The sequence below is a fragment of the Aquarana catesbeiana genome, linkage group LG06, assembly GCF_042186555.1.
Source record: "Aquarana catesbeiana isolate 2022-GZ linkage group LG06, ASM4218655v1, whole genome shotgun sequence".
NCBI lineage: Eukaryota > Metazoa > Chordata > Amphibia > Anura > Ranidae > Aquarana > Aquarana catesbeiana.
In genome coordinates, this window is record NC_133329.1 from 240209327 (window position 1) to 240236862 (window position 27536).

The 27536-nt window shown below is 41.6% G+C and overlaps 1 protein-coding gene across 2 annotated transcripts in view; it reads right to left on the bottom strand.

The window, feature by feature from the left end:
- TMEFF2 (transmembrane protein with EGF like and two follistatin like domains 2) overlaps positions 1-27536 on the bottom strand; it is a 1235357-nt gene that overhangs the window by 988942 nt on the left and 218879 nt on the right. For both annotated transcript variants that reach the window (XM_073633100.1, XM_073633101.1), the window contains exon 4: positions 845-871. In XM_073633100.1, the coding sequence (XP_073489201.1) occupies positions 845-871 (27 nt within the window). The remainder of the gene's footprint in view (positions 1-844; positions 872-27536) is intronic.

Here is a 27536-nt window from a genome sequence, read left to right on the forward strand (position 1 = left end):
TTTTTTAAAAAAAAACTAGGGATATTTATTATAAAAAATGTACAAAATGTTGTGTTTTTTTCTAAATTGTCGCTCTTTTTTTGTTTATAGCGCACAAAATAAAAACCACAGAGATGATCAAATACCACCAAAAGAAAGCTCTATTTGTGGGAAAAAACAGACGTCAATCTTCTTTGGGTACAGCATCGCACGACCGTGCAATTGTCAGTTAAAACGACGCAGTGCCGTATCGCAAAAAATGGCCTGGTCATTGAGCAGCCAAATCTTCTGGGGCTGAAGTGGTTAAAGTGCATGTCAACTCTAAAATGATGGCTTTTCCATCACTTTCATGATTAGAAACTGGAATAAAAAGAGAGGATTTTTTTTTTTCCCAACAGGGACACATGCACCAATAAAAAGGGGTGTTTAATCACTACAAAGTTATTTTACATACATTTTAAGAACATTATATTTATCCAAAACATAAAACACATTTGCTTGACCATGGGGTAGATATTTTCTAATATAGTGTAGTAATAGTTTTTTCTTATATCTGGCAGAATTGTTAACATGCAAATGAGCTCCCCATTCATTAAAATACCACATTATGGACACTAGATGGAGTTGAAAAACATAGGAAGTAAACATATTACACAAATTATGGTGATTATTTGTGGTAGCTGTGCAATTTGCACAGTAATTCCTTTTTTATAAATGTACTAGTATTTTTATACAGAGGCTTGTAATTACAGTGGGATTTTGTTAAGGGGAACATTTAGATAAGCACACTGCTTCATGGAGCTCGTTTTTTAATCATGGAATTTTTTTTTTCACAAAACAGATCATATAAACGCATAATCCCTACCTCCATCGCCTGAGCCGGAGCCTCCCTCTGAAATGAAAAGAAAAAAATTAGAGAACGATTTTGACAGAACATGTAAGATCAAGTACTGGATCCATTGTTCAAAACACATTACAATGAAGAAAAGCAGTTACACAACTTTTTAATCTATTTTCTATTAATTTTCATTTCACTTTTCATAACCCAAAGTATTTACTTTCTTGTCATTAATTTTTACTTTTTCACCAATATGAATTTTCTTAATAAAAAATGTACCTTAAAAAACAACAGCAAATGCAGCTACATGCAACTACAAAGCAAAGAAAAGAAAACGTTAAATGACCTAAAGGGCCCATACATACTTACTGTTCTGTTTCAGTGCATTAATGCACATGTGTTAATACTCATATTCATCATGCGTTGAACTAAGGCAGCCCGTTCATTATGGAAGGATTGGAAATGCGCCACAATGGATAAAAAAAATACATGACCCTTTTTCAATAATGCAGTGCACCATATGTTGGCTCTACAATACAAGTGTGTTGGGGTGCCATGTACAAGTGTGAATTTGACCAAAAAGTTACCATGTGTAGTGCAACTTACATAATGTTCAAAGAAATAGCAAATATGTTGACTATATTTCAGTTAGAGCTGGGTTTACACACAGCAACCAGCACACACTAATTTATAGTACATCTAGTAATTCAAATGAGCATATGAGAAAAGCACATGTCAAAATAATAAGTAGATCCAGAGATATAGAAGCTGAACTTACATACAAATCTTGACGTTTCTTTTACACCTTAAGCCACATCCTCCTTGGCCTCCCATCTGATTAAAAGTTTATATTCAGTTCCAGGCACAGTTAATAGTCATCATATCCCTCCAAAAACTTTGCAGTATGTGGGACAGTCCTAGATTTATTACCACCTTTGTGTATTCTATGTTATTGTTACTTTCCCTGCTGTGTCCCATAAAATACCTGTTGCCCACTGGTTCAAGCTGCACTTGGAATCATAGGAATTAGGAAGAAGCTTTTATTTTCAGCCATGATGACAACACAGTAATGAATAAAGAGTAAGTAGACTTCGCCTTGTTTTATATCACCAGCATGACATTCAAGCCTAACAGGCTAGAAGCTGTTGGTGTGGCCCAGGAATCTCTCCTGAAGAAAAATGAAGGAAATGTAGAAGCCACATAAGGTAGAATGTCTGGGACTATTCTGTGATGTACTGTAATTTAAGAGGTGTTGTATGTGAAGGAAAATGTTTGACAGCTGCTGTATAAGAAAAATGTTGTTATGTGTATTTATAGAGAGACAACAACATGTATTATCTGTAATAGATACATAAATATATAGAGAGGGATAGATAGATCGATTGATAGATCGATAGATCCATTGATCACTGTATCAATGCTAATGCTCCCTGCTGATTGGAGAATACAAGCTCTGGCTCAGCAGGAGCCTTGTCCGCCTTCTGCAGAAAGACCACTGCTTCCACACAGAGAGCAAGGGTCTGCAGCATGTTGGAAACAGACTTTTCTACTCAAACTGTGCCTGCTATATACAGTAAATAAAACAAATGATAAGACTTTGAACACCTTTTGCTTTGATGTACCTTTTTAATAAGAGGTCAGAAACAGAGAGGCTAAGGGAACATGTTCTTAGACTCTTTGGAAATCAGCTTTTCAGCCTTCATATATAACATCAATGTCCACATCTGCAGCAGTTGCCCATTATAATCATTTGGTCTACCTGTTGATTTAAAGACCCATTTTGTTTAAATCCTGTTCTAAATCGGCCAAGCCTTCTCTTAAAACAATTGTGCTTTTTAACCAGCTCTATATTATTTGCATAAGTAGAATTCTATTTTATTATACAGTATCCTCTTCTTCTAAACAGCAATTATGACAGGCCAACTTATTTCTTCTCAACTTCATTTCACCATCAGCTATAATGTCTCTTGATGTGTGTCTTTGTGATTTTACTTTTCTTCTTGCCAATGTAAAAATCCTTTTTCTGGGGGGTGTGGCCTGGAGCGGCATGGAATAGGACGTTAGGGACCTGAGCTCCGCTGGCCGATTATCCTGTATTGCATATCCTGTGACCCTACTGACAGCCAAAGTCCGCCATTGCATCAGGAACCCTTCGGGAGCATGTCGCCGCCAAAAAAGCCCGCATCTGCAGTTGCAAAACTGGGTCAGTATCGGCGCCATGAGATGGACTCCCAGAGCCAAGATGCCCCACATGGAGAGGAGACATTTGTAGGAGCAGAAACGGCAAAAGTGCTAGAGGCAATCACCACATGCCAGGAAGCCGTCACAGCCTGCATCGAGGAGGTGAATGTAGACATCTCCCTATTGAGGCAGGATTTCCAAAATTTGAGGGAAAGGGTTTCTGAGGCAGAGACCCGACTGAGCACGGTGGAGGACTCCCCCCCCCCCTCCAAAACACCACGGCTGATCTACAGTTGCAGATGAGCCAACTCCTACAGAAACAGGACGACATTGAAAACAGACTCAGACGCTGTAACATTAGGTTTATCTGTCTCCCTGAGGGAGCGGAGGGGAGAGACTCCCCACGTTTCTGGAGAAGCTAATATGCGATAACTATGGCAGGGAAGCGTTCTCCTACACATTTGTTGTGGAACGTGCACACCATTTTTGGGCAGACCAGCGCCAGCTGGAGTACCCCAACGCACATTCATTGCGAAGTTCCTCAACTTCAGGGACAGAGATACCATACTGCGCCTCAGTCGAGAGAAGGGCAACATCCCTCCTGGAAACAAGATGGTCGCGGTCTTCCCGGATTTTTCAGCGGAGGTACAGCACAGACGAAGATCCTTCATGGAAGTTAAACGATGCCTCCGCATTAAAAATGTGAAGTATGCTATGCTCTTCCCAGCTCGCCTTCATGTTGAGGGAGAAGATAGGGCACATTTCTTTGAGGATCCTGAAGCTGCCATCATGTGGCTGGAGCAGAGGGAAGCACACAGATAAGTAACCATGCTGTTTCCCTTTCCCTCAACCATCCCCGCGATTCCCCTTTTTTGTCTTTTACCCCTGGGAGGAGAAAGGGAGGGATGAAGAGGAGGGTCCTTTCTGGCCACATGTTTTATTTTTGCTACCCCACAGCTCAAAGGACTTGGGCAAACCATCTGTTACTGAACTGATCAGCCCTAGCTACCCCCCTACACACAGCCATACCTTGTTTGCCACTGAAGGGCCACTACAGCCGCATGCCCAACATACTTCTTCCTGGCTCCTCTCTTCCTTGCTAAGGACTCTCCTGGGGGCATAATCTTGGGAAGGAATTCTGCCGTATGCACCCAATTTAGGGTCAGATTATCTCATGCACCAATTTAAAAGACCGATGGTCTGCACTTATCTCCGGCGGAGGAAGACTCACCCTTAGAGAGCTCAAAATGTAAAGTGAGCACAGTCCTGTAAAGTGCAACGTTATGCAGCAAAGTTTCGCCCCATTTACTAAAGTTAGCAACCTGAAAGTGAATATACTAACCACTGCTGTACTGAATGTACTTCCTTCTTTTACCTACATGCCAAATGCACTAGTATTAGTGGTTACCCTACTTATCCTGGGGTTCTTTAACTTTTTCTTTACAGGTTGGACATTGTTTAAGCCATGTTGGCAGTTAGGGATAAGTGCCCGCACCAGTTTGGGAACGTGCAGGGCGGAGAGGTGGGTTGGGGGGTTTAAACTGTTAGGAAACATGCTATTTGGCTACGTTCTACTTTATTATTCCTACAGCCATGCTTGTTTTATTCTGCAATTAGTGAATGCCTTTGTTTTTAGACTATGCGTCACTGTACCAGTTATCGGGGGTTGTCTGAACCCCAGAGCTCCACACTTCTTTTGCCTCTCCCCATGGCCACCATAAAACTACTCACGTGGAATGTCCGTGGAGTTAGAGACCCAGTAAAGAGGTCTGCAACATTTGCGCTGCTCAAAAAGCAGAGGGCGGATGTGGTGGTACTAGTGGAGACTCACGCTGAGGGCCCCACGCAAAGGGCACTTAAATGGCCATAGATAGGGTGGGCTTATCATTCTGTGTACAGCACACACTCAAGGGGGTATCGATTCTAATTGCCAAAACTACACATTTAGAGCTCTTGGGTTCAGAGATCGATCCGATGGGTAGATATGTGTTTTTGAAAGCTAAATTACATGGAAATATAATACTCCTGTTAGCATTCTATGTCCCACCAACGTTTCACTTTACCATTCTCTCTGCTGGGTTTGACTTTATGGCACTCCACCCTAATATACCGGCTATATGGATGGATGATTTCAATAATGTTTTAGACCCATCATTGGACAGAATGAGTGGGGCGATGCCTTTACTCCACGATGTTTGCTAGGCTCTTGAATGACTTTAACCTGGTTGACACGTGGAGGGTCGGGAATCCTACAATCAAAGCCTATTCCTGTTTCTCCACAGCCCATCACTCTATGTCCCGCATTGATCTCATATGCATATCTAAACTACTCCTCCCTAGATTAATAGATGTGGGATTTTCTCCTAGATCTCTCTCAGACCACTGTCCTTACTGGACTAAACTTTCCTTGCCACATGATCTTCCACCAACAACATGGCGGTTAAACCCATTCTGGCTAACACTGTTTGCGGAAAATGATGATCTTGTGGCAGACTGGGAGCTATACTTCCAGACCAATGCGGGTGCTGCTCCCACCCAGATGGTCTGGGAAGCGTTTAAAAAACATGCCCAGATGACTCTTACTACATGCATTAATAGGTTAAAACAAACCTCAGAGATAGCCACAGTCAGGGCGACAGATAACCTGCTCGCGGCAGAGAGAGCGTTTCTTGAGGACCTCACTATAGACAGAGCAAACAGCCTGAAACTATGTACTAGGACACTGGATTGCCCCATATCCCTACTCCAGGTAGATGTCAAGATACTTGCAAAAGTGCTTGCCATCCGCCTCAACAAAGTCATCTTGTCGCTGGTACATGCAGACAAGGCAGGCTTCATGCCGGGCAGAAATACGTCCTTTAATCTCAAGAGACTATAAACCTCCAAACTGCCCACGATAACCCAGGGTCCAAGGTAATTGTAGCCTTGGATACTGCCAAGGCCTTTGATTCTGTGGAATGGGGTTACCTTTGGGCCTGTCTGGGTAAATTTGGTCTAGGTCCCAAATTCATAAAATGGATCCAGCTCCTCTATCAAGCTCCGGTGGCAAGGGTCCTGTCAAATGGTTGGCCCTCAGGGCAGTTTCCTTTGTCCAGGGGTACGAGACAGGGGTGCCCTCTGTTGCCATTGCTTTACGCACTGGAAGCAGAGCCACTTGCAATAGCTGTTCATACGCACCTAGGGATAGTGGGGCTCAGTAGGGGGAGGTAATGGAAAAAATGAGTACATATGCGGATGACACACTTTTGTACCTAGACGACTCAGATAACTCCCTACCCGATTGCTTTAACCCTGATTGAACGCTTTGGCACATTCTCCAGCCTTAAGATCAACTGCGACAAGTCCCAGATACTTCCCCTTGACAGCTTCCCACCACCCAGAGACAGAGCTATACTGCTCTTATAAAAAGTGGAAGCCATTAAATATTTGGGAGTCCAGATCACTCAGGACCCGGCAGATTACATCTCACTCAGAATAGTTCTACTTTATGAAATTCTTAAGCAAAAGACACAGGCATGGGCCCGTCTCCCATTGGGAGTTATGGGTCGCATAAATCTAGTGAAAATGGTTCTGCTACCAGAAATCGTATACATGATCTGGCATTCACCAGTGTAGTTAGTGCTCAGACATTTCAAACTGATGGAATCCATTCTGAAACCATTTATATGGGGCAGTAACAGGCACAAACTCCCATGGCACAAACTAAAAAATCCTACAGACCTTGCTGGAACAGCCCTACCTGACTTTAATTCATACTATCTAGCAGCTCAACTTTCACAAATGTTTCATATTGACAAGGTGGACAGAGAAAGGTTTCTTAGCTTTCTATGCCCTAGGTGGTCACAAGCGACCCAGGACTCCCTGGGGGCGATAACGGGAGGAGCAGGGGGCTAAGGAAGAACGAATAATCGTAGATCCCTATTATACTACTATAGACAAGTCTGGAAATTAGCTTCCGATAGGTTACATATATCGGAAATACATGATTACACAACCCTGTGGCACAATACAACTCTCCCTGAATTCAACTTAATCAAGGACAGTGAGGTGTGGAGTTCAAGGGGAATATTCCCACATAAACCGTGATGGTAAACTGAAGAACTTTGATGGACTTAAAGCTGAATTCGCACTACCGAATCAAATGTTCTTCAGATATATACAGCTCCGTCAGGCTTTTCACACGCAGTTCCCTTGAGTAAGCTTACTCTTGCCAAAAACCCCTTAATGGAAGCAATAAAATGCCCTGACCCTAAAAAGTTGACCTCTCAATTTTACATGACGTTGACGCTCCCACAGGTGAACGCATCGGCTTATGCCTTAAAGTCTAGGTGGGAAGGGGAGGTGGGCCCCATTGAGGATGAAGAATGGAGTGATGCCTTAGACACGTGCAAGCTAGTATCTCCCAAACTATTGGATCGTCTAACACAGATTTTTATAATGCACAAATCTTACCTCTCAGAATCTCCAGATATAAGAACAGTCAGTCTGCAAACTGCCCAATGTGCAACCAAGCTGTAGGCTCTTTTTTCCACTTACTGCGGCAGTGCCCCAAAATCCAGGCCTTCTGGGCCCTGGACGCAGGTGGTACGATTCCTGCATGACACAAAGGGTTCCCCTATAACACTTCAACCCAAAACATGCCTTCTGGGGATCTTCCCTGACCCAGAAACAGATAAATTTACTAAATTTAGTAAGATGCTCTTCTCTGCCCGGAAGGTCAGAGTCTGGATGAGACCTAACCCCCCCAGAGATTACACACTGGATAGTAGAAGTGAATAACGTTCTACCCTACAAAAAACTTATATACTCCAATAGAGGGTGTCCCTCAAAGTATGAAAAAGTGTGGGATTAAGACGCCCAAAACCTGCATGTGAGTGGAAGTGGACACAAGGAGACTTTTATGCCTATTGGCTCCCACTCTGAGTGACCATGATGGGGAGGGATAAAAAAACAAAAAAATAACAATAATATAAAATTAAAACAGTGACGGCATGATATGTTCAGTGAGATACCACTACTTTACATTAATGAGGCTAAAAGGGATATCTTGTGTTAATTCATAGAAAGAAAAAAATAAATGTAAAAACAACAATTGGCTGCTTACATTTGATAACAAGTCAGTCCAGGTTCAAACTGGTGCGCTGTGCGATATCCTATGTGATTTGCACCGCACTGCAGTGCAAATCACATGCGATGTCTGTGCGATGTGATTTCAGCCATATCGACAGTATGGCTGAATATGCATCACATTCGGACCAAAGTCGCACAGGACTCTTTTTTTGGTCCGCACCAGAATTGGATCGCATGGGTGTTCACACCCATGCAATCCGATTAATGTCCGAACTGACAGTTCACACTGCTATATGCGAACTGATCTGGAGGTGTCATTAACTTTCTATTGACACTCCCAGCAGTTTGTATAGTGCAGTGTGAACTGCCTTGTGAGTCAGTTGCGATGTGGAAACCCGCAGTGGATTCGCAGGGTTCCTGCATCGCACTAGTGTGAACCCAGCCTAAAGCGCCTGTCATATAAACTTAATGCACTAAGGGCTGTCATCCCAAACACAACAGCACATAGCAGAGGTAATCCAGCCCAGAGAATCTGTGCTACCAGCAGCCAGGAAATACTTACCGGGCCATGTGAACAGACAGCTAGAGCAATGTCCTGTGGGCATGGAGGAGATATGGCTACATGTTTTGAGGCTGCTCCACCTCCACAAGCCTTTGTTACTGGTAAAGTAGTGATGTTTATATACTCAGTGGATGGAATTGCCAGGTGGGACCACAAGGCACAGCATGCCTAATAAGTGACCAAAATAAATATCAAACAATAAAAATAAAATAAAAAGCTAAAATGAACTGCTTGGTGCAACAGGGTATGCAAAACATTACATAAAATAAGCAACTGAAATACATGTGTGTATAGAAACAGAGCAGCATAATTAAAAGTATCAAAACTTAACACAAACAAAATATAGACATACTGTATATAGATATACATTAAAAAAAATACGATAAGAATCTAAAATGTATGTGCATGTAAGTATCATCTTGGCAAATAGGAGACATCAGAACTTAGCACAAACAAAATATAGACATACTGAAGTATATGCAAGCACATATAAAACCTTTATAAACTGTGACAAGTTAGGGTTGTTTAACTCAATGGCAGTGCATAATAGTAAGTCCAGTCCACTTCAGATGTGCTTTTTAGGGCTTTTTCTTCCCACTTTTATTTAAAACAGAAAGTAAGTTCACAAACAAATAGTTTCACAAACTGTCTCCCGGGTGGGTGGAGCTCCAAACTATAATCCTGGCTCTAATATGAACCCAGCACACACCCACACTATTAGTGTGCCTATAAATCCTGGCCTAGACATTTTAGACAGTGGCTGAGTATCGCTCTGTTACAATACAAATAAAAGCTTGACAGCATACACATACATATATGCCTGTTAAACAACATTGCAGATGGGCTTCAAAAATATGGTGACCTAAACACTTGTGATGACTCAATCGCATGTCAAATCGTATTTAACAGGTCATGCAGGATGAAGAAAAGTTATTAAAAAAAAAATGGAAGAAATATTCTGCAAACTACGCAACTGTATACAGAATTGATAGTAATGTGTGAAAAGAATGATAATAATGACGAACCAATCTAGGTTCCTGGTATATGCCATAAATGGAAGGGACTAGAAAGAGAAGGAAGGGATAACCTCACTTGGAGTACCTATTAAACATACTGTATAAAGTACATATTGACTGAATGTACATTGAGAACCCCACATACTAATAAGGGACCTTACGAAATGTGAAAGAGAACTCCGAAGATGAAAAAAGTGATCCTGCCTGCTGACATATGGCAGTTAAATAACATTAATTATCTTTATTTCCTCATTCAGACCTCCCGGGGGTTGAGAATTTAAGGTGTAAATCCAATATTTTTCTCTCTCACTTGTTCTATTGAAATCTGCAAAATGTCTAGGGACGCTATGTTTGACATTGCCATCATCAACAATTCTTCTATGCTCCCCAAACCTGGCACACAGAGTTCTGATTGTTCTACTGGCATAGAGCAGCCCATATGGGCACGTTTACCATTATACCACAAACAGAGTAATTTTGGAAAGAAGTGATAGCAAATGTTTAACCATTGCCTTGGAAAGATTTCAAGCCATGTGGCACGTTTACATGCAAGGCAAGTATGTAAGTGTCCGATTGGGCCATTTTTAAAATGGCCATCACAACTCAGAAGAAACACTAAAAAGAAAGAGGACTGGATAATAAGTAGTAAATTAGGAAAGTTCAGAAGAAAAAAAAAATTATATATATATATATATATATATATATATATATATATATATATATATATATATATATATATATATATAATATATATATATGCTACTAGCCAGGTCTCAAGGGTTACTCACCATCAGTTGCCCCACCCAACCCTTACCCTGCCCTGCCCCTAATCACGCCATCATAAATTATCTCATGAAATGACAACAACTTTATCAGTTCCTCTCAGCACAGCCTTACCTGTGCCCATCAATGCAGCATGACCTGTGCCCATCATTGTAGCTTCACCGTGCCCCACATTGTAGCCTCACCATGTCCTACATTGTAGCCTCACGGTGCCCCCATTGCAGCCTCACCGTGACCCACATTGCAGCCTCACTTTGCCCCTATTACAGCCTCACCATGCCCCACATTGTAGCCTCACCGTGCCCCACATTGCGGCCTCACTGTGCCCCACGTTGCGGCCTCACCGTGCCCCACGTTGCGGCCTCACCGTGCCCCACGTTGCGGCCTCACCGTGCCCCACGTTGCGGCCTCACCGTGCCCCACGTTGCGGCCTCACCGTGCCCCACGTTGCGGCCTCACCGTGCCCCACGTTGCGGCCTCACCGTGCCCCACGTTGCGGCCTCACCGTGCCCCACGTTGCGGCCTCACCGTGCCCCACGTTGCGGCCTCACCGGGCCTCACTGTGCCCCCACTGCAGACTTACATTGCCCCATTGCAGCCTTACATTGCCCCCACTGCAGCCTTACATTGCCCCCACTGCAGCCTTACATTGCCCCCACTGCAGCCTTACATTGCCCCCCATTGCAGCCTTGCCAGGGCGGAGGAAGTGAGAGGAGTGGCCGGATCGTGACTGGAGTTAGAGGAGAGCTGCGGGATCACCGAGCGGTAAAACACGCCGTAACAGCTTACATTGAAACTGTCTCCACTCTGCTCACTCTCACACAGCCCCGCCTCCTCCTAACCCCGCGCCTGTAATAGACAGAATGCATCCCAGCATTGGGCCCACGTTCTGTCTATTACAGGTGCGGGGTTAGGAGGAGGTGGGGCTGTGTGAGAGTGAGCAGAGCGGAGACAGTTTCAATGTAAGCTGTTACAATGTGTTTTACCGCTCGGTGATCCCACGGCTCTCCTTTAACTCCATGCACTCTTCCACCGGGAGAACGGCTCCTGGTCAACCCCGCCGGCGGTGCTCGCCCCCCCACTCCCAGGCAGCCCAGCTCCTCGCTGATTTTGTGCAAAATGTGAGGGGTGCACATTCACAAAAGTGAGTGCACCCTCACATTTTTGCAAATATTTTATTATATCTTTTCATGTGACACTACTGAAGAAATTACACTTTGCTACAATGTAAAGTAGTGAGTGTATAGCTTGTATAACACTGTAATTTGCTGTCCCTTAAAAATAAATCAACACAGCCATTAATATCTAAAACGCTGGCAACAAAAGTGAGTACACTCCTAGGTGACAATGTGTAGATATGGCCCCAAAGTGTCAATAATTTGTGTGGCCACCAACATTTTTCAGCATTGCCTTAACCCTCTTGGGCATGGAGTTCACCAGAGCTTCACAGGTTGCCACTGGAGTCCTCTTCCACTCCTCCATGACGACATCACGGAGCTGGTGGATGGTAGAGACCTTGCGCTCCTCCACCTTCCGTTTGAGGATGCCCCACAGATGCTCAATAGGATTTAGGTCTGGAGACATGCTTGGCTAGTCCATCACCTTTACCCTCAGCTTCTTTAGCAAGGCAGTGGTCATCTTGGAGTTGTGTTTGGGGTCGTTATGTTGCAATACTGCTCTGCGGCCCAGTCTCCGAAGGCAGGGGATAATGCTCGGCTTCAGTATGTCACAGTACATGTTGGCATTCATGGTTCCCTCAATGAACTGTAGCTCCCCAGTGCCGGAAGCACTCATGTAGCCCCGGACCATGACACTCCTACCACCTTGCTTGACTGTAGGCAAGACACACTTTGTCCTCTTCACCTGGTTGCCGCCACACACGCTTTACATCATCTTAACCAAATAAGTTTATCTTGGTCTCATCAGACCACAGGACATGGTTCCAGTAATCCATGCCCTTAGTCTGCTTGTCTTCAGCAAATTGTTTGCGGGCTTTCCTGTGCATCATCTTTAGAAGAGGCTTCCTTCTGGGACGACAGCCATGCAGACCAATTTGATGCAGTGTGCGGCGTATGGTCTGAGCACTGACAGGCTGAACCCCCACCCCTTCAACCTCTGCAGCAATGCTGGCTGCAATCATACGTCTATTTTCCAAAGACAACCTCTGGATATGAGGCTGAGCACGTGCACTCAACTTCTTTGGTTGACCATGGCGAGGCCTGTTCTGAATGGAACCTGTCCTGTTAAACCACTGTATGGTCTTGGCCACTGTGCTGCAGCTCAGTTTCAGGGTCTTGGCAATCTTCTAATAGCCTAGGCCATCTTTATGTAGAGAAAAAAAAAAATTTCAGATCCTCAGAGGGTTCTTTGCCATGAGGTGCCATGTTGAAATTCCAGTGACCAGTATGAGAGAGTGAGAGAGATAACACCAAATTTAACACACCTGCTCCCCATTCATACCAGAGACCTTATAATACTAATGAGTCACATGAAACCGGGGAGGGAAAATGGATAATTGGGCCCAATTTGGACATTTTCACTTAGGGGTGTACTCACTATTGTTGCCAGCGGTTTAGACAATAATGGCTGTGTGTTGAGTTATTTTGAGGGGACAGCAAATTTACACTGTTATACAAGCTGTACACTCACTACTTTACATTGTAGCAAAGTGTCATTTTTTCAGTGCGGCCACATGCAAACATATAATAAAATGTGAGGGGTGTACTCACTTTTGTGAGATACTGTGTATATATATATATATATATATATACACATATATATACATACATATATACACACACACACACACACATATATATATATCTACATCTTCATTCACACGGCCATAGCAATTTTGCTGATGTTATTATACATGTGTATTCTAGGAGAAAATTTCCTGCATAGTGACCTGTAAAATACTTGCATATAGATACGTTTAAGCAAGGTAAAAACATATGCATACATGATGATAATTTATTTCTCCCTTCATTTAGATGTAATTTATTTTTTATTTATTTATTGCAGGTACTTATATACCCCCATCAATTTGTGCAGCACTATACACATATACAGTATTGTACATTCACATAAGTCCCTGCTCTCAAGGAGCTTATAATCTAAGGTCCCTAGCTCACATTCATACATACTAGGGCCAATTTAGACAGGAACCAATTAACCTACCAGCATGTTTTTGGAGTATGGGAGAAAACTGGAGGAAACCCACATAGGCACAGGAGCAATATATAAACTCCAGGCAGGTAGTATCATGGTTGGGATTTGAACCAACAACCCTAGTGCTGTTAGGCAGAAGTGCTAACCACTTAGTCACTGTGCTACATGCTTACAAGCATATATACACGCACGTTCTTATATGCAGATTTATGGATTTTGTGTTACAGATCTGAATGCAGTGCATGTTTACGTACCTGTGTGAATAGCTTTATTGAAAACAATGCATCTGTGTTCAGATCTGAAACCTATAGCATGTTTACACTCCATAAACATGTTAAGTGAGTTGTTAAATTTACAACATATTTCCAGGATCATGTGAAATAAGAAAATTTGATCTGTGGTCCACTTATTTTCCTAAAAGGCACACTGAAATATTTTGAATGTTTAACATTGACTCTTCACCGCTTAAAGACCAGTCGCCGCAGTAATACTGCGGCAGGTTGGCTCCCCTGCGCGAATTGCCATCATTGTACAGCAGTTCGCCCAGACGCAGTTGCTCTCATGCCTGCTGCAAGCTTCGGGAGCGTGCCGTGGGTCGGGTGGACTCGATGTCCACAGGTGGCCCGCAATCGCCTAATACAGAGACAAAATGGGTATCTGCCTTTGTAAACAAGGCGGATCCCCATTCTGACAGGGGACATATCAGAGATATACTGTTCCCAGTGATCGGGAACAGTGATCTCTGTCATTTCCCAGGCAGCCCATCCTCACTGGTCCCCAAAAAGTGTAATTTGGGGCCAAATTTGTACGCCACAATCATGCAGTCCCTCTAAAAATCGCAGATCGCCACCATTATTAGTAAAAACAATTTTAAAAAAGTCCCTAAATCTATCCCATAGTTTGAAGATGCAATAAGTTTTGTGCAAACCAATCAATATACACCTATTGGGATTTTTTTTTACCGAAAATATGTAGAATATATATCGGCCTAAACTGATGAATAAATTTATTTTTTTATATTTTTTTTGGGGAAATGTATTATAGCAAAAAGTCACTTTTTGTTTGTTTACAGCGCAAAAAATAAAAACCACAGAGGTGATCAAATACCACCAAAAGAAAGCTCTATTTGTGGGAAAAAAGGACGTCAATTTTGTTTGGGTACAGCGACGCACAACCACGCAATTGTCAGTTAAAGCGAAGCAGTGCCGCATCACAAAAAATGGCCTGGTCATTAAGGGGCAAATCCTTCTGGTCCTTAAGTGGTTAAAAAAGGACAAGACACTATAATGTCTATGTTACGTTTTCTCTGCTTTGTTCTAGATAGAGCAAATCCAATTTTCATTCTTTTTCTATTTGTTTTTTTTTTTATCCACACTTCAATTTTTAGTTATTTAGTTCATATGTACTTTCAAGTGCATACAGTACATGTCAATAACTATTCTAAACTTAGTCCATCCTCTCTTGAAGCTTTCTACTTTTTTTAGTCATTTAATGGCATCTTCCACTTCATATTACATTTCTGGGCTGTAAAATAGGACCTCTTTATTTTCACTCTCTACATATGCCTAGTTAATATTTCTGTAAAATATTCAGCTCAGCAATTGAATATGTTCTTCTTGTGCCCAATTAAGTTTCCATTTTTATCTCTGCAGATCATCACTCAGGGCTGGAACCCCTTCCTTTCTAGTTCTCGTTCAAGCAGGTCTTCTATTCAGAACCTTTCCTGCTTTTTTCATCTTTCTTCTGCCTGCATAATTAATTTACTATTCTTCTTTTTAAGTAAATTCATACATATGTGCTTTGTTTTTTTTTAAGATTTTAGATCCTATACTTTTTCTGTATTGCCTTTCTTTTCTAATCTTCGCTACTCATTAAATCAATCTATCCTCTTTCAGGATGTTTCATAACCACATTTTATATTATGTATAATCTAATATGTATTCTTTATTTTCTGTCATCTATCCTCTATTTCCTGTCTTTTTTTGTTTTGTTTTGTTTTTTTATATATGCATTCTGTTCGTATTTACCTAACTTTTTTTTTTTCTTGAAATACCTGATTTTTGTTTGCATTGATTTTGCATTGTTTTATTGTTCTCATTTCTTATCATCATGCATTATTTTTGCCCATATACAGTAGGTTCAATAAAATTGTGTAAATTACAATCTGCTCTTCTCCTTAGGATTTCCAGATAATGATGTATTTGGTTTTGGGATTCACCATGAAGCAATATTAATTATGCCCTATGTATACTTTTATGTTCAGACATGTACCACACACAATATGTATTAAGTTATGTGTAAATCTACTCCATGTAAATTCATTGACTTTGCTTTATTACTTTCTTTTGCAAAATATAGGAACATATGCCTGTTTCCCCCTCACGCACCCCTGCAAATTTCTCAAACCACCTAATAGTATTTGAACATTATAATTTGGCAAAATTTTTTACAATCCTTTCAGATCTTCCAGATGTTTTCTTCTGCTATAGTGAAATGACCAACGTAATGCTTATGTCTCATGCACACTGGATGTTTTTACAGCTGCTGTTTTTGGCTTCAGGAGTTTTTTTCTGCAGCCAGTAAACTCCCCAGCATGTTATCCTATGTGTCCATGCACACATAGTCTGTCATCAGCGTTTTTTTGGCAGGGGCATTTTCTGGCTGGGAAAACCCTCCAGAATTAGTTTTGAGAGGAGTTTTTCAGCTGTAAAAACACTCTAACTCTGATAAAAGCTGAAAAACGCTGAAATACGCAGCTATTCAGCCTTTTATCAGTGTTTTTGAGCCATAAGGTTTTGTGGGAGTACAGTTTTGAAAAAAAAAGCTAAAAAACGCTACAGCTAAAAAAACACTGAAAAACGCTACTGCAAAAATGCTGAAAAACTCATTCTACACCTACAGCTTTCTACAGCTAACGCTACTGACATTTGTATAATGTCCATTGTGTATGAGGCCTCTTTCATTTTTGAAAGAGCAAGGGAGGGTTATAACCCGTGTCAGATTTTTTTATCGCAATTTGTGTCAAATTGCGGACATTTCCCTTCACTTCCTGTCCAATAGCTAATCATGACGTGTGAGGAAATCCCTGAAAATTAAAGGAATCTCTTGGGCCCCCTTAGGTCACCAGAACTAGTGCCTCCTTCGGAAGATTTCATCTGTATTACTACTATGGGGACAACCCAAAATTTGGGATTTTCTTTCACTTTCAAAGATAATGGTAAACAGGACAAATACAGGGTGAATCTCCTAATGGGGGCAGATACAGCAATAAAACCTGACAAGCGTTCTGTTCCCTCTTCATTCAATCCAAAACTAAAAAAAGTTTTGCCTTTAGTTATACTTTGCCATTTCAAACATATTTGAACATCCTAACTTACTCTTACAGTACATGATAAAATCCTTTCAAAATGTATTATTTGCTTGACAAGCAAAAAACTGTATATTTATCAGAATATGTATATTACATAATTGCCTTTGCATCCTCCTGAACAGCTAGTACTGTTCTTAAAGAGGAACTGCAGTCTGCTCCATAATTTGTAATAAAAACATCTTTGCCATTCTGAAGCTTCCCTCCAACCACTTTACATAATATTTTATATATACTGTGATTCTGTACTTGCCAAATATGCTACAGAAATCTCCCTCCACTAAGTCTGGCTGCAACAATTTTAACTGTGGGCAGCTAAAGCTGCTGCCTGTTCACTTCCTGGATTTACACAAACACACAGTTCTGCAGCCCTGCAGTTCTCATTGGCCCTCTTATGACTCGTCCCCCCTCCCTTCCTGGCAAACTCTCACGAGAGTGAGAGAGAGCTGTGCATGATGTCATAAGTCTAGGCTTTTTACCAGACAAGAAAGAGGAAGTGGGCTGTATAAGGTATTTACTGGCAGAAAAAAAGTTTTACTCTCCAAAGTTAAAACAACAAGGGCAGAAGATTTAATAGATGGAAAGTTGAAAAAATGACTGAAGGTCTGCTTTAATTCCTTTATAACTATACCAAATGCGGCAGCTCTGTATAAATTCAGTACCTTCACTGTCCTCATATCTTTATACTATCCATATGTTGGCCATACTGTTCATGGTTCAGTTTTTTCATTTAGCCAGTGGGCTGAACAAAAAAAAACTGAATTGATTCCCACATCCATACATTTAAGGCGGATGTGGGAATCCTCCCCACTGTGCTATTGTAGTCTGACAGTGAAGAGACTCCTCCGTGGTCAGCATACATAGGTTAGCACTGCAGCCTTAGGCTGCAGCTGTTGATCAAGCAGCTTTTATCTGACAGGGTAATTGAACAGAAGTCAATTGATAGATCAACTTTTGTTTAACTTCAGTTACATCAAAATTCAGCCAGTCCTTGCTCAACCGAACAAATTTTGGTCCATTTTTATGGCCACTTTTAGTCAACAAATAACTGGACCAACTACTTCCTTCAGGCTTTACAATGTTTTACACGAAAGAATCTTTAGTTCTATGACCATTGCCCAGGCTATAGCTCTCTGCATCACCTGACACACTCCACCATTATAATATTTTCAGAGGTTGATCTTACATCTGTTATAATAATCCTTTCTCACACAGCCAAGTGTGTTGCTAGAACCTGGTACTCTAGGTAAATGCCCATATTTTACTGTGCGCCCTGAGTGTCTTTTACCTTAATAACATGTCATAATACCAAGTATAAAGGAGGTGTGGGGTATTGGATCTCTCATTGCACTGGGTATTTTCAGACAGGTCTAAGCAGTGTAGACCATAGAGGTAATTATAGACCATATAGACCATAATTACCCTTCGGCAGCTCTCCCTGGAGCAATGGCCGAAGGTCGTCTTTTTACTTGAGTAGGAACTAGGTGTGTAAGCAGGAAAGATGTAATTTTTTAATATAATAAAATGATTATAAAAGTATTATATTTAGTATAAGAAAATCCCAATGTATTTTGGTGATTCAAAGGTTCCCCTTCACTAGGGCTTAGTATTGTTGAAAAAGCCTATACTGGACTGATACAATTGGAGGGATCCTGAGTGGTAATTAGTATGATTTCCCAGATGCCAGTTAGGCAGCATAACGTGCATCTGGAGCAATCATTCTAATTACCCCCTCAAATCTACTTCAATTGTATTAGTTCAGTAAACACTTGAAATTCCAATTATGACAGACATGCTGTATATGAAAACTTGCTCAACTTTGTATCTTGATCTTCCATTTTCACACCTTCATTTGTAACTGTAATTTTCTCTAATGTCGCGTACACACGAGCGGAATTTCCGTCCCAAAAATTTTGGATGGTTTTTCCGACGGAATTCCGCTCAAGCTTGTCTTGCATACACACAGTCACACAAATCTGACGTACAACACTACGACGAGCCGAGAAAATTAAGTTCATTGCTCCTGAGCATGCATCAAATTGTTTCCGAGCATGCATGATTTTTTGCGCACTGAATTGCATACAGACAATCGCATTTTAGGATAGGAACTTTTCCCGACCGAAAAATAGAGAACATGCTCTCAATCTTTTGCTGGCTGGAATTCCGCCAGCAAAAGACTGATGGAGCATACACACGGTCGCATTTTCCGACAAAAAGCTCTTATCAGAGTTTTGCTGGCGGCATTTCCGATCGTGTGTACGCGGCATAACAGTTTCTTACAATTACTTTCAGTAGATCATTTAGTGAATTAGAGAATGTTCCTCTTTAATAAATGACTTGCTTCTATGTTTACCTGGGCTTTGGAATGCATTTTGTTTTTTTACTTAAAATTGATTTATACACAAAAAGTGAACATTTGCTGTATTTTAAAGAAAATCGAGTGGAATTAATTGCGACTGAGCCGCACCTTACAGATGTAATGTGTGCTTTAAAACCTTTATTAGAAATTATATTCAGTTTCCTAATGTCTTTATCACTACCTAGCCTTAGAATTGGATATGGGCCTACACCGCTTAGCCCTTTGGTTGAGGATTGGCACACACCCATCTTTGTAAAAAAGGAGTGGGAAGCACCACCATCTAAGTGCAGTTAATCTAAAACCAAGTAAAAACAGGGATGTATACAGGTTGCACTCACATTCATTTTCCTCATGTTTACACTCACATTTGCCTCTAATGGCTCACTTTCTATATGGACTATTTGTTTATTAGTTCTCACTCAAGAGACTGCAGTCTGCAACTAGTGCTACAGCGGTCAACCTGGTTATACTTGATAGACGCCTTTTGCTCTACAGTTAATGGGTTTTCTATTTGTATGTAACTTTGTCCAGATGTACTTAATACTATGTCATCAGAGTTTGTACTCTGGAATTGTTGCTCTTCTACTCGTTTTTATATTTTCCACAGACTTCTTTTAATAAAAATCATTGAGTCAGAAATTACATTCCACCTCTAGGCATCCTATCTAAGCAGTGTAAGATAAGGCGTATTCCACACACCTTTTACTCTGACGATTGCCAGTGACTATTTCTGATGTCATTAGTTTTGCAACCATTGAAATCTTGGGGTTGTTAGAGATGTATCTGTGCCTTAGAAACTGCAGTGCAAGGACCTCCTCTGTCCTCAATTCAAAGAACATGTGCTTCTTTCACCTGTTATAAAAACCGCTGAAGACACTTCTGTGCTGCTGCTACTTTTGGATCTTTGACTCCTTCACCTTTGCTGATGCCTACTGATCACTCCCTCCGGAAGTCATCAGCCTGCATTAATTAGTTTTATTGGATCACAAAGTCCTCAGGTGGATAGGTATGACATAATGAAGCAAAGTCCTGCGTGACCTCTACAAAGATGGCATGCCACATACACACAAACACAACATGACGGCATGGTAAGTCAGTCCTGGGGAAAGGATCAATTGGAGATAGACTACAAGCAATACTAGTACCCTGTCCTTGGCCATCTGCCTGAATTTTAATACAGTTTCCATAGGAATTTTGTCTTTAATAGAGCATTGCTCACTGAGTAACACAGAAATTATAAGTTGTATGTAAATTTATGATTTCTTGGCCATTTTTCAGAGAATATGAATGATAACACAAAAACATCTTTCACTCATGGTTAGTGTTTGGCTGAAGCCATTTATTATCAATCGTGTTTTCTCTTTTTAAATCATAATCACAACAGAAACTACCCAAATGACCCTGATCAAAAGTTTGCATACCCTGGTGAATTTGGCCGGATAACATGCACACAAGTTGACACAAAGGAGTTTGTATGGCTTTTAAAGGTAACCATCTTCACCTTTGATGTTTTCTTGTAATTAGTGTGTGTGTGTATAAAAGGTCAATGAGCTTCTGGACTCCTGACAGACCCTTGCATCTTTCATCCAGTGCTGCACTGATGTTTCTGAGTCATGGGGATAGCAAAAGAATTGTCAAAGGATCTGTGGGAAAAGGTAGTTGAACTGTATAAAACAGAAAAGGGAAATAAAAAGATATCCAAGGAATTGCGAATGCCAATCAGCAGTGTTCAAACTCTAATCAAGAAGTGGAAAATGAGGGGTTCTGTTGAAACCAAACCACGGTCGGGTAGATCAGGTTAGGCTCTGAAGAAGAAGGTGCCAGCAGCGTTTTGTACGTCCTCTTCGTAGGATCTGGAGACTGCTAGCAGTGGACAGACGGTCACAAGTCTAAGACTAACTGAAGGACCCCTATCCTTGAGGGCACCAAGGCCGAAAGTCACCATCCATCCTGAACCTTGAACTGTCGGGCTAACACATTTATGCGCAAAAGTTTTTGTTCTGTTGTATTGTACTAAATACAACTAAAATATCAGCCACAACTGCCTGGAAAATTGTTCAGGATGCAAAGAAAAACCCACAAATAACTTCAGGTGAAATACAGGACTCCCTGAAAACATGTGGTGTGGGTGTTTCAAGATGCACATTAAGGAGGCACTTGAAGAAAGATGGGCTGCATGGTCGAGTCGCCAGAAGAAAGCCATTACTACGCAAATGCCACAAAGCATCCCGCTTACAATACGCCAAACAGCACAGAGACAAGCCTCAAACCTTCTGGCACAAAGTCATTTGAAGTGATGAGACAAAAATTTAGCTTTTTGGCCACAACCATAAACACTACATTTGGAGAGGAGTCAACAAGGCCTATGATGAAAGGTACACCATTCCTACTGTGAAACACAGAGGTGGATCGCTGATGTTTTGGGGATGTGTGAGCTACAAAGGCACAGGAAATTTGGTGAAAATTGATGGCAAGATGAATGCAGTATGTTATCAAAAAATACTGGAGGAACATTTGCATTCATCAGCCAGGAAGCTGTGCATGGGACGTACTTGTAAATTCCAACATGACAATGATCCAAAACACAAGGCCAAGTTGACTTGTCATTGGCTACAGCAGAAAAAAAAGTGAAGATTCTGGAATGGCCATCTCAGTCTCCTGACCTCAATATCATTGAGCTACTCTGGGGAGATCTCAAACGTGCAGTTCATTGCAAGACAGCCCAAGAATTTACAGGAACTGGAGGCTTTTTGGCAAAAGGAATGGGCAACTTTACCATCTGAGACGATAAAGAGCCTCATCCACAAATACCATAAAAGACTTATGACAAGCTGTCATTGATGTTAAAGGGGGCAATACACAGTATTAAGAACTGGGGTATGTAAACTTTTGATCAGGGTCATTTGGGTAGATTATGTTGTAATTATGATTTAAAAGAGTAAACACAGTTGACTGATAATAAATGGCTTCAGCCAAACACTAACCATGAGTGAAAGAAAAGTTTTTGTGTTATCATTCATATTCTTAGAAAAATGGCCAAGAAATCATAAATTCTGCCAGGGTATGTAATCTTATGAGCACAACTGTATTCTGCTACCTATTTCTTGTAAAAAAAATCCAAATAAGAGTATATTGATTGATTTGTGTGAAAGTTATCATGTCAATAAACTATGGTTTACATACTAGAATTTGTATTTAATTTTTTTTTATACTAGTAATGGTGGCGATAGACAGACTGCGATAGTATGGTGAGTAATCTGACACTAACTGACAATTTATATACTTCAAACACACACTTCTTGAGTTGCTCTTTGTTTGTACCTAGTGGTGGGCATTAATCTTTACATTCATTTTATACTTTACTATCTTCTAGGCTCCCTTTTGTGTCCAACACAATGAAACTTCTTATGCCTTGCTATGGGGCTATTGCCTGTTTGAATGTGATCCACAAATCCCCTTTAAGGGGCAGCTCACTGATTTTGAGGTATAGACATTTTTCCCATACTCTTATCCTTGATATTTTTGACCTACATGCTTGGAAATGGCTTATTTACTATCTCTATACCCTATAGTGAGCGCTTTTTTTAAATTCAGTTTATAGATTGCTGACTTTGGATCCGTTTACATCTATCTTTTTTTGGGATACTACTTGACAAGATCTACATACATTCCATTTACTTTGAGATATGCATTTGTCAGTGTCACATGTAACTTCCTTTCTTTCTCTGGGAGCGATTTATTCTAGGCTTGAAACATTGTGTGGTTACGTTTTTCATTTCCATTCCTTTATTATTCTCTTTTCCCCAGTGGCTAATTTTCCCTTTAATTCCTCTCTCCCCTTTCATGCAGTCTGCATTCCCTGGGTTCCTGGGGCTCTACTTGTGGATTGGCCTTGGATACTAACATTGTAAGTGTGTTATCTGATTGTAGATCTGTTATTTCATTTTTTCTGAGTCCTATGATCTATAAAGTTGTAATCATGTACTGTATATTAGTTTGGTAACATGCTGTTTTTTTGTAGAACCTACCCCCTTTTGTACAATACCCCATGAAGAAAACTGAATGTTGAAACCCGTCGGGGTGCATTTCCAGACTTCCATATATGTGGTTGACCTCTGGGGTGTATGTATATCCATGTCTCACATTTATGTGATCTACCTGCATGAGGACCTATGATTGCTTTTAATCTTTGTATAGTTTTTATCTTGATGTACAATAAACTTTTTTTGATTATATATGGTTGTAATATTTTCCTCGTGCCAGCAAAATCCCATCTATTGTTTTGTATATTTGTATTTATCTTAGGGATGTGGCACCACAAATTAGGATATAGGCATACAGTGTCTGACACAATTGTGCACTAACTGACACTTTGTGGGAACAAGTGACACTAATATAATGATCAGTGCTAAAAATATACACTGTCACTGTATTAATGACACTGGCTGAGAAAGGGTTAACATCTAGGGAGATCAAAGGTTAAATGTGTGCCTGATTAGTGTTTATGTGTGTACCGTAAGTTGCTTTTACTAAGGAATGTGACTTTTTTTTTTTTTCCTCTGCTTTGCAGGGAAACAAAATCTGGCACATCCCTGCTGACAGGACAGGGCTCAGCATTATTTACATTGACAGAGCTCTGTCCTGTCTTCCTCCTTGCCAATCAGTGGGTGTCAGCAGTCAATCATAGATGCGAATGCCCCCTACCTGAAAGTGCTGGATCACGCACTAGATACATGATCCAGCCCAGGAGAGCCGCTCTGCCGCCATACTCCTTCGTGAGGCAGTCGGCAACCGGTTATATAAACCTGCTCCAAATAAACAAATAGTAAGGTAGGATATATTTTTTGTAGTTATTTTTAGTGCTGCTGTGTGAATGAGAACTCATACCAAACATATAATGGGGAATTCTCTAATATAATTGCAAAGGTGGAAATACATTTTAAACAGTTAGTATAATTGTAGTAGCTGATCTACTCAGTCTTTAGAGCCCTTTGACACTGGGGCGGTAGCGGTAAAGCGCTGCTAGTTTTAGCGGTCGCTTTACCGCTGTTATAGCGGCGCTTTGGCGCCCCTGTAGCGCCACTGCATGCATTCCAATGGGTAGGGACAGTGGGGGAGCGGTGTATACAGCGCTCGCAAACTGCCCCAAAGATTCTGCTTGCAGGACTGGGACTGCAGATGAGGCATTTTTCAGGTGCTTTAGTGCTAAAACACCCCAGTGTGAAAGGGGTCTTAGTAGCAGATCTACCTGCCTTTACTCATTATGACATTAAAAAAAAACATTATGTTGGTTACACTTGAACATTTTTATGGGTCACACTATCTTACAAAACTTCAATAAAGACTTATTGAAAGTGAAAAATATATATAAAAAAACCAGGACACTTGAAAAAAATGTAGGTTACCCCAAATACTTAAAGAAAAACACTGAAATAATTATTAATGTGTGCTTAATAAAAATACGCTATACTTTCATTTTAACATGTTTTTAATGCCTCTATATTCCTGCTAAGCAATAGTGTTATCTTGTGAATAATAAAGCAGTGTGGATAAGTACAAGTTCTATTTAATATGCACTCCCATAAGGTGTAATTATGTAATTATGGATGCCCTAGGACCATTCCATTCTAAGAATGTATGGCTGTGATAATTTAGAAAGAAATTTATCACACCCTGACCCACATCCATTGTAGATACCTGGAAATGTTGCTCTGGGGTAAGGTTGTACAGCACAGAATGACTAGTTACAGGCTACAGCTCTACCCAGATATACAGTACATCAAAATTCAAACTTATACTGGCTGTAATAAGCATCTAAAAAAAATTATAGTCAGCTTGCAAGCTATTGTAAACTTTTAAAAGTAAAAGTCTTACCAAACAACAGGTAATACAAAAGTCCTGCTATTAGCTTTGTGAGCAAAAAAAAGTCTCTTTTGCTACCAAGGGCTCTTTTGGTGGACAAAGGGTTAGCAGCTGAATTCTGATCCATCTGTGACAATTCCTGTTGGACAGAAGTCAATCTAAAGCCCCATACACACAATAGGACTTTGTACAAACTTTCCCTTGGATTTTTGTACAAAGGGCGTTGGCCAGAAGTTTGTCTTGCATACAGACGACAGGACTTTTCCAGCCAACTTTCACCAAATCATGTGGTTTTTCAGCTCTTTACCACCACCCTTTGGTCAACTTCTGTATTGTTGTCTGATATTGTGTCAATCTCGCCACTTTTATTGGCGAGATTGACACCTTGCGAGCCGGGTTCACACTGGACTCCGACTTGGATCCCCGCCAATGCCAGGCACTGTGTTTGGTATGAATCTTGAGGGGGAACTCCACGCCAAATTTTAAATAAAAAACCGGCATGGGTTCCCCTCCAGGGGCATTACAAGCCCTTAGGTCTGGTATGGATTTTAAAAGGAACCCCCTACGCTGAAAAAAACGGCGTGGGGTCCTCCCCCAAATCAATACCAGACCCTTATCCGAGCACGCAGCCCGGCCAGTCAGGAAAGGGGGTGGGGACGAGCAAACGCCCCCCCTCCTGAGCCGTACCAGTCCCCATGCCCTCAACATGGGGGGTGGGTGCTTTGGGGGAGGGGGGCCCTGCCCTGCATCCTATGACCCTTATGACCTCACAGTCCCAGCATGCCCCAGGACTGTGATGTCATAGGGGGGTGGGGTCACCGCCTATATAAGTCATAGCAGAGTGCACAGACAGCATTGCAGCCAGAGAGAGTGTCGTGTCAACATCTCTGGAAGAGAAGAGGAAAGAAGACGATCCAGACGTCCGGGCTCGTCTGCTAGCAAAAGAGCGGCAAAAGAGCAGAAGATAGCGGAGGAGCCCGGCAGAAGGAAGAAGGCACTGGAGAAGAACCGGAGAAAGGGAGAAGATGCCAGAGAGACCCCCGAGGTCAGAAGAAGACCCCCGGAGCTGCCTAATAAATTAATTTTAAAACCTGTGTAGTGTGTTTTATTTATTGACACTTTTTTCCCTAGGTGAATGGGTAGGGGTACGCTGTACCCCATACTCATTCACATAGGGTGGGGGGCTGGGATCTGGGGGCCCCCTTATTAAAGGGGGCTCCCGGATTCCGATAAGCCCCCCAACCGCAGACCCCGACAACCAACGGCCAGGGTTGTCGGGAAGAGGCCCTTGTCCTCATCAACATGGGGACAAGGTGCTTTGGGGTGGGGGGCCACAGGGCGCCCCCTCCCCCAAAGCACCGACCCCCCCTGTTGAGGGCATGCGGCCTGGTATGGCTCAGGAGGGGGGGGCGCTCGCTCGTCCCCACCCCCTTTCCTGACCGGCCAGGCTGCGTGCTCGGATAAGGGTCTGGTATGAATTTTGGGAGGGACCCCCACGACGTTTTTTCGGCGTAGAGAGTTCCCCTTAAAATTAATACCAGACCTAAGGGCCTGGTATGCCCCTGTAGGAGAATTCCCTCTTGCGCTCGTCGCAGTAGGAAAATGTGTTTTTCCTATCGCAGTCAGAGCAAGATGTACAGTACCCTGCCGCCGAGAACCAGTGCGATGGGTTAGCGCTGGAAACATTCTCGCGGCCGCGTACTGTAGTTTGTACAAAAGTCTGATGCTTTTGTGTACACGCATCGGACTTTGCTCCATCGGACTTTTGTTGCCGGAAAGTTTGTCCGTTCGCACAGCCAACAAAAGTCCGATGGAAACAGAAAAACTTTGTCCGATGGAGCGTACACACGGTCGGATGTTGCTCCAAAACAGCTAATTTGCATGTTTGTTGTCAAAAAGTCAGATCGTGTGTACGGGCCTTAACGATCAGCTTCTGTCAAACAAGAATGTAGGAAATCAGCAATCATTGGGCTGCAGCACTAATCAGTGTATTTTGACAGTGGAGGAGTTCCAACTGTCCAAATACATTGTCACAGCAGAAAGGATTCCTCCAGCTAACTCGTTCGTGTGGACTGGGGAATTTGTTCATTTTTTTTTTTTGATCAGCCTGCTGGTTTATCAAAAAAAATAACCAATGGCCAGCCTTAGCTCAAACGTGCCCTGTCTACTATAGGTATTTACAAGTATCTTGAGGTGTCTGATTTTACAAAGGGCTTTTACTTTTTTTTTTTGCTAAGTTTTATTAGAGTATTTATTTCGAGTATTAAAATAATAAGCACAATTCCAGGCAGCTATTTATTGATGTACATTAATAATTTGTTAGGTATATATAAAAGATACATGCAAAA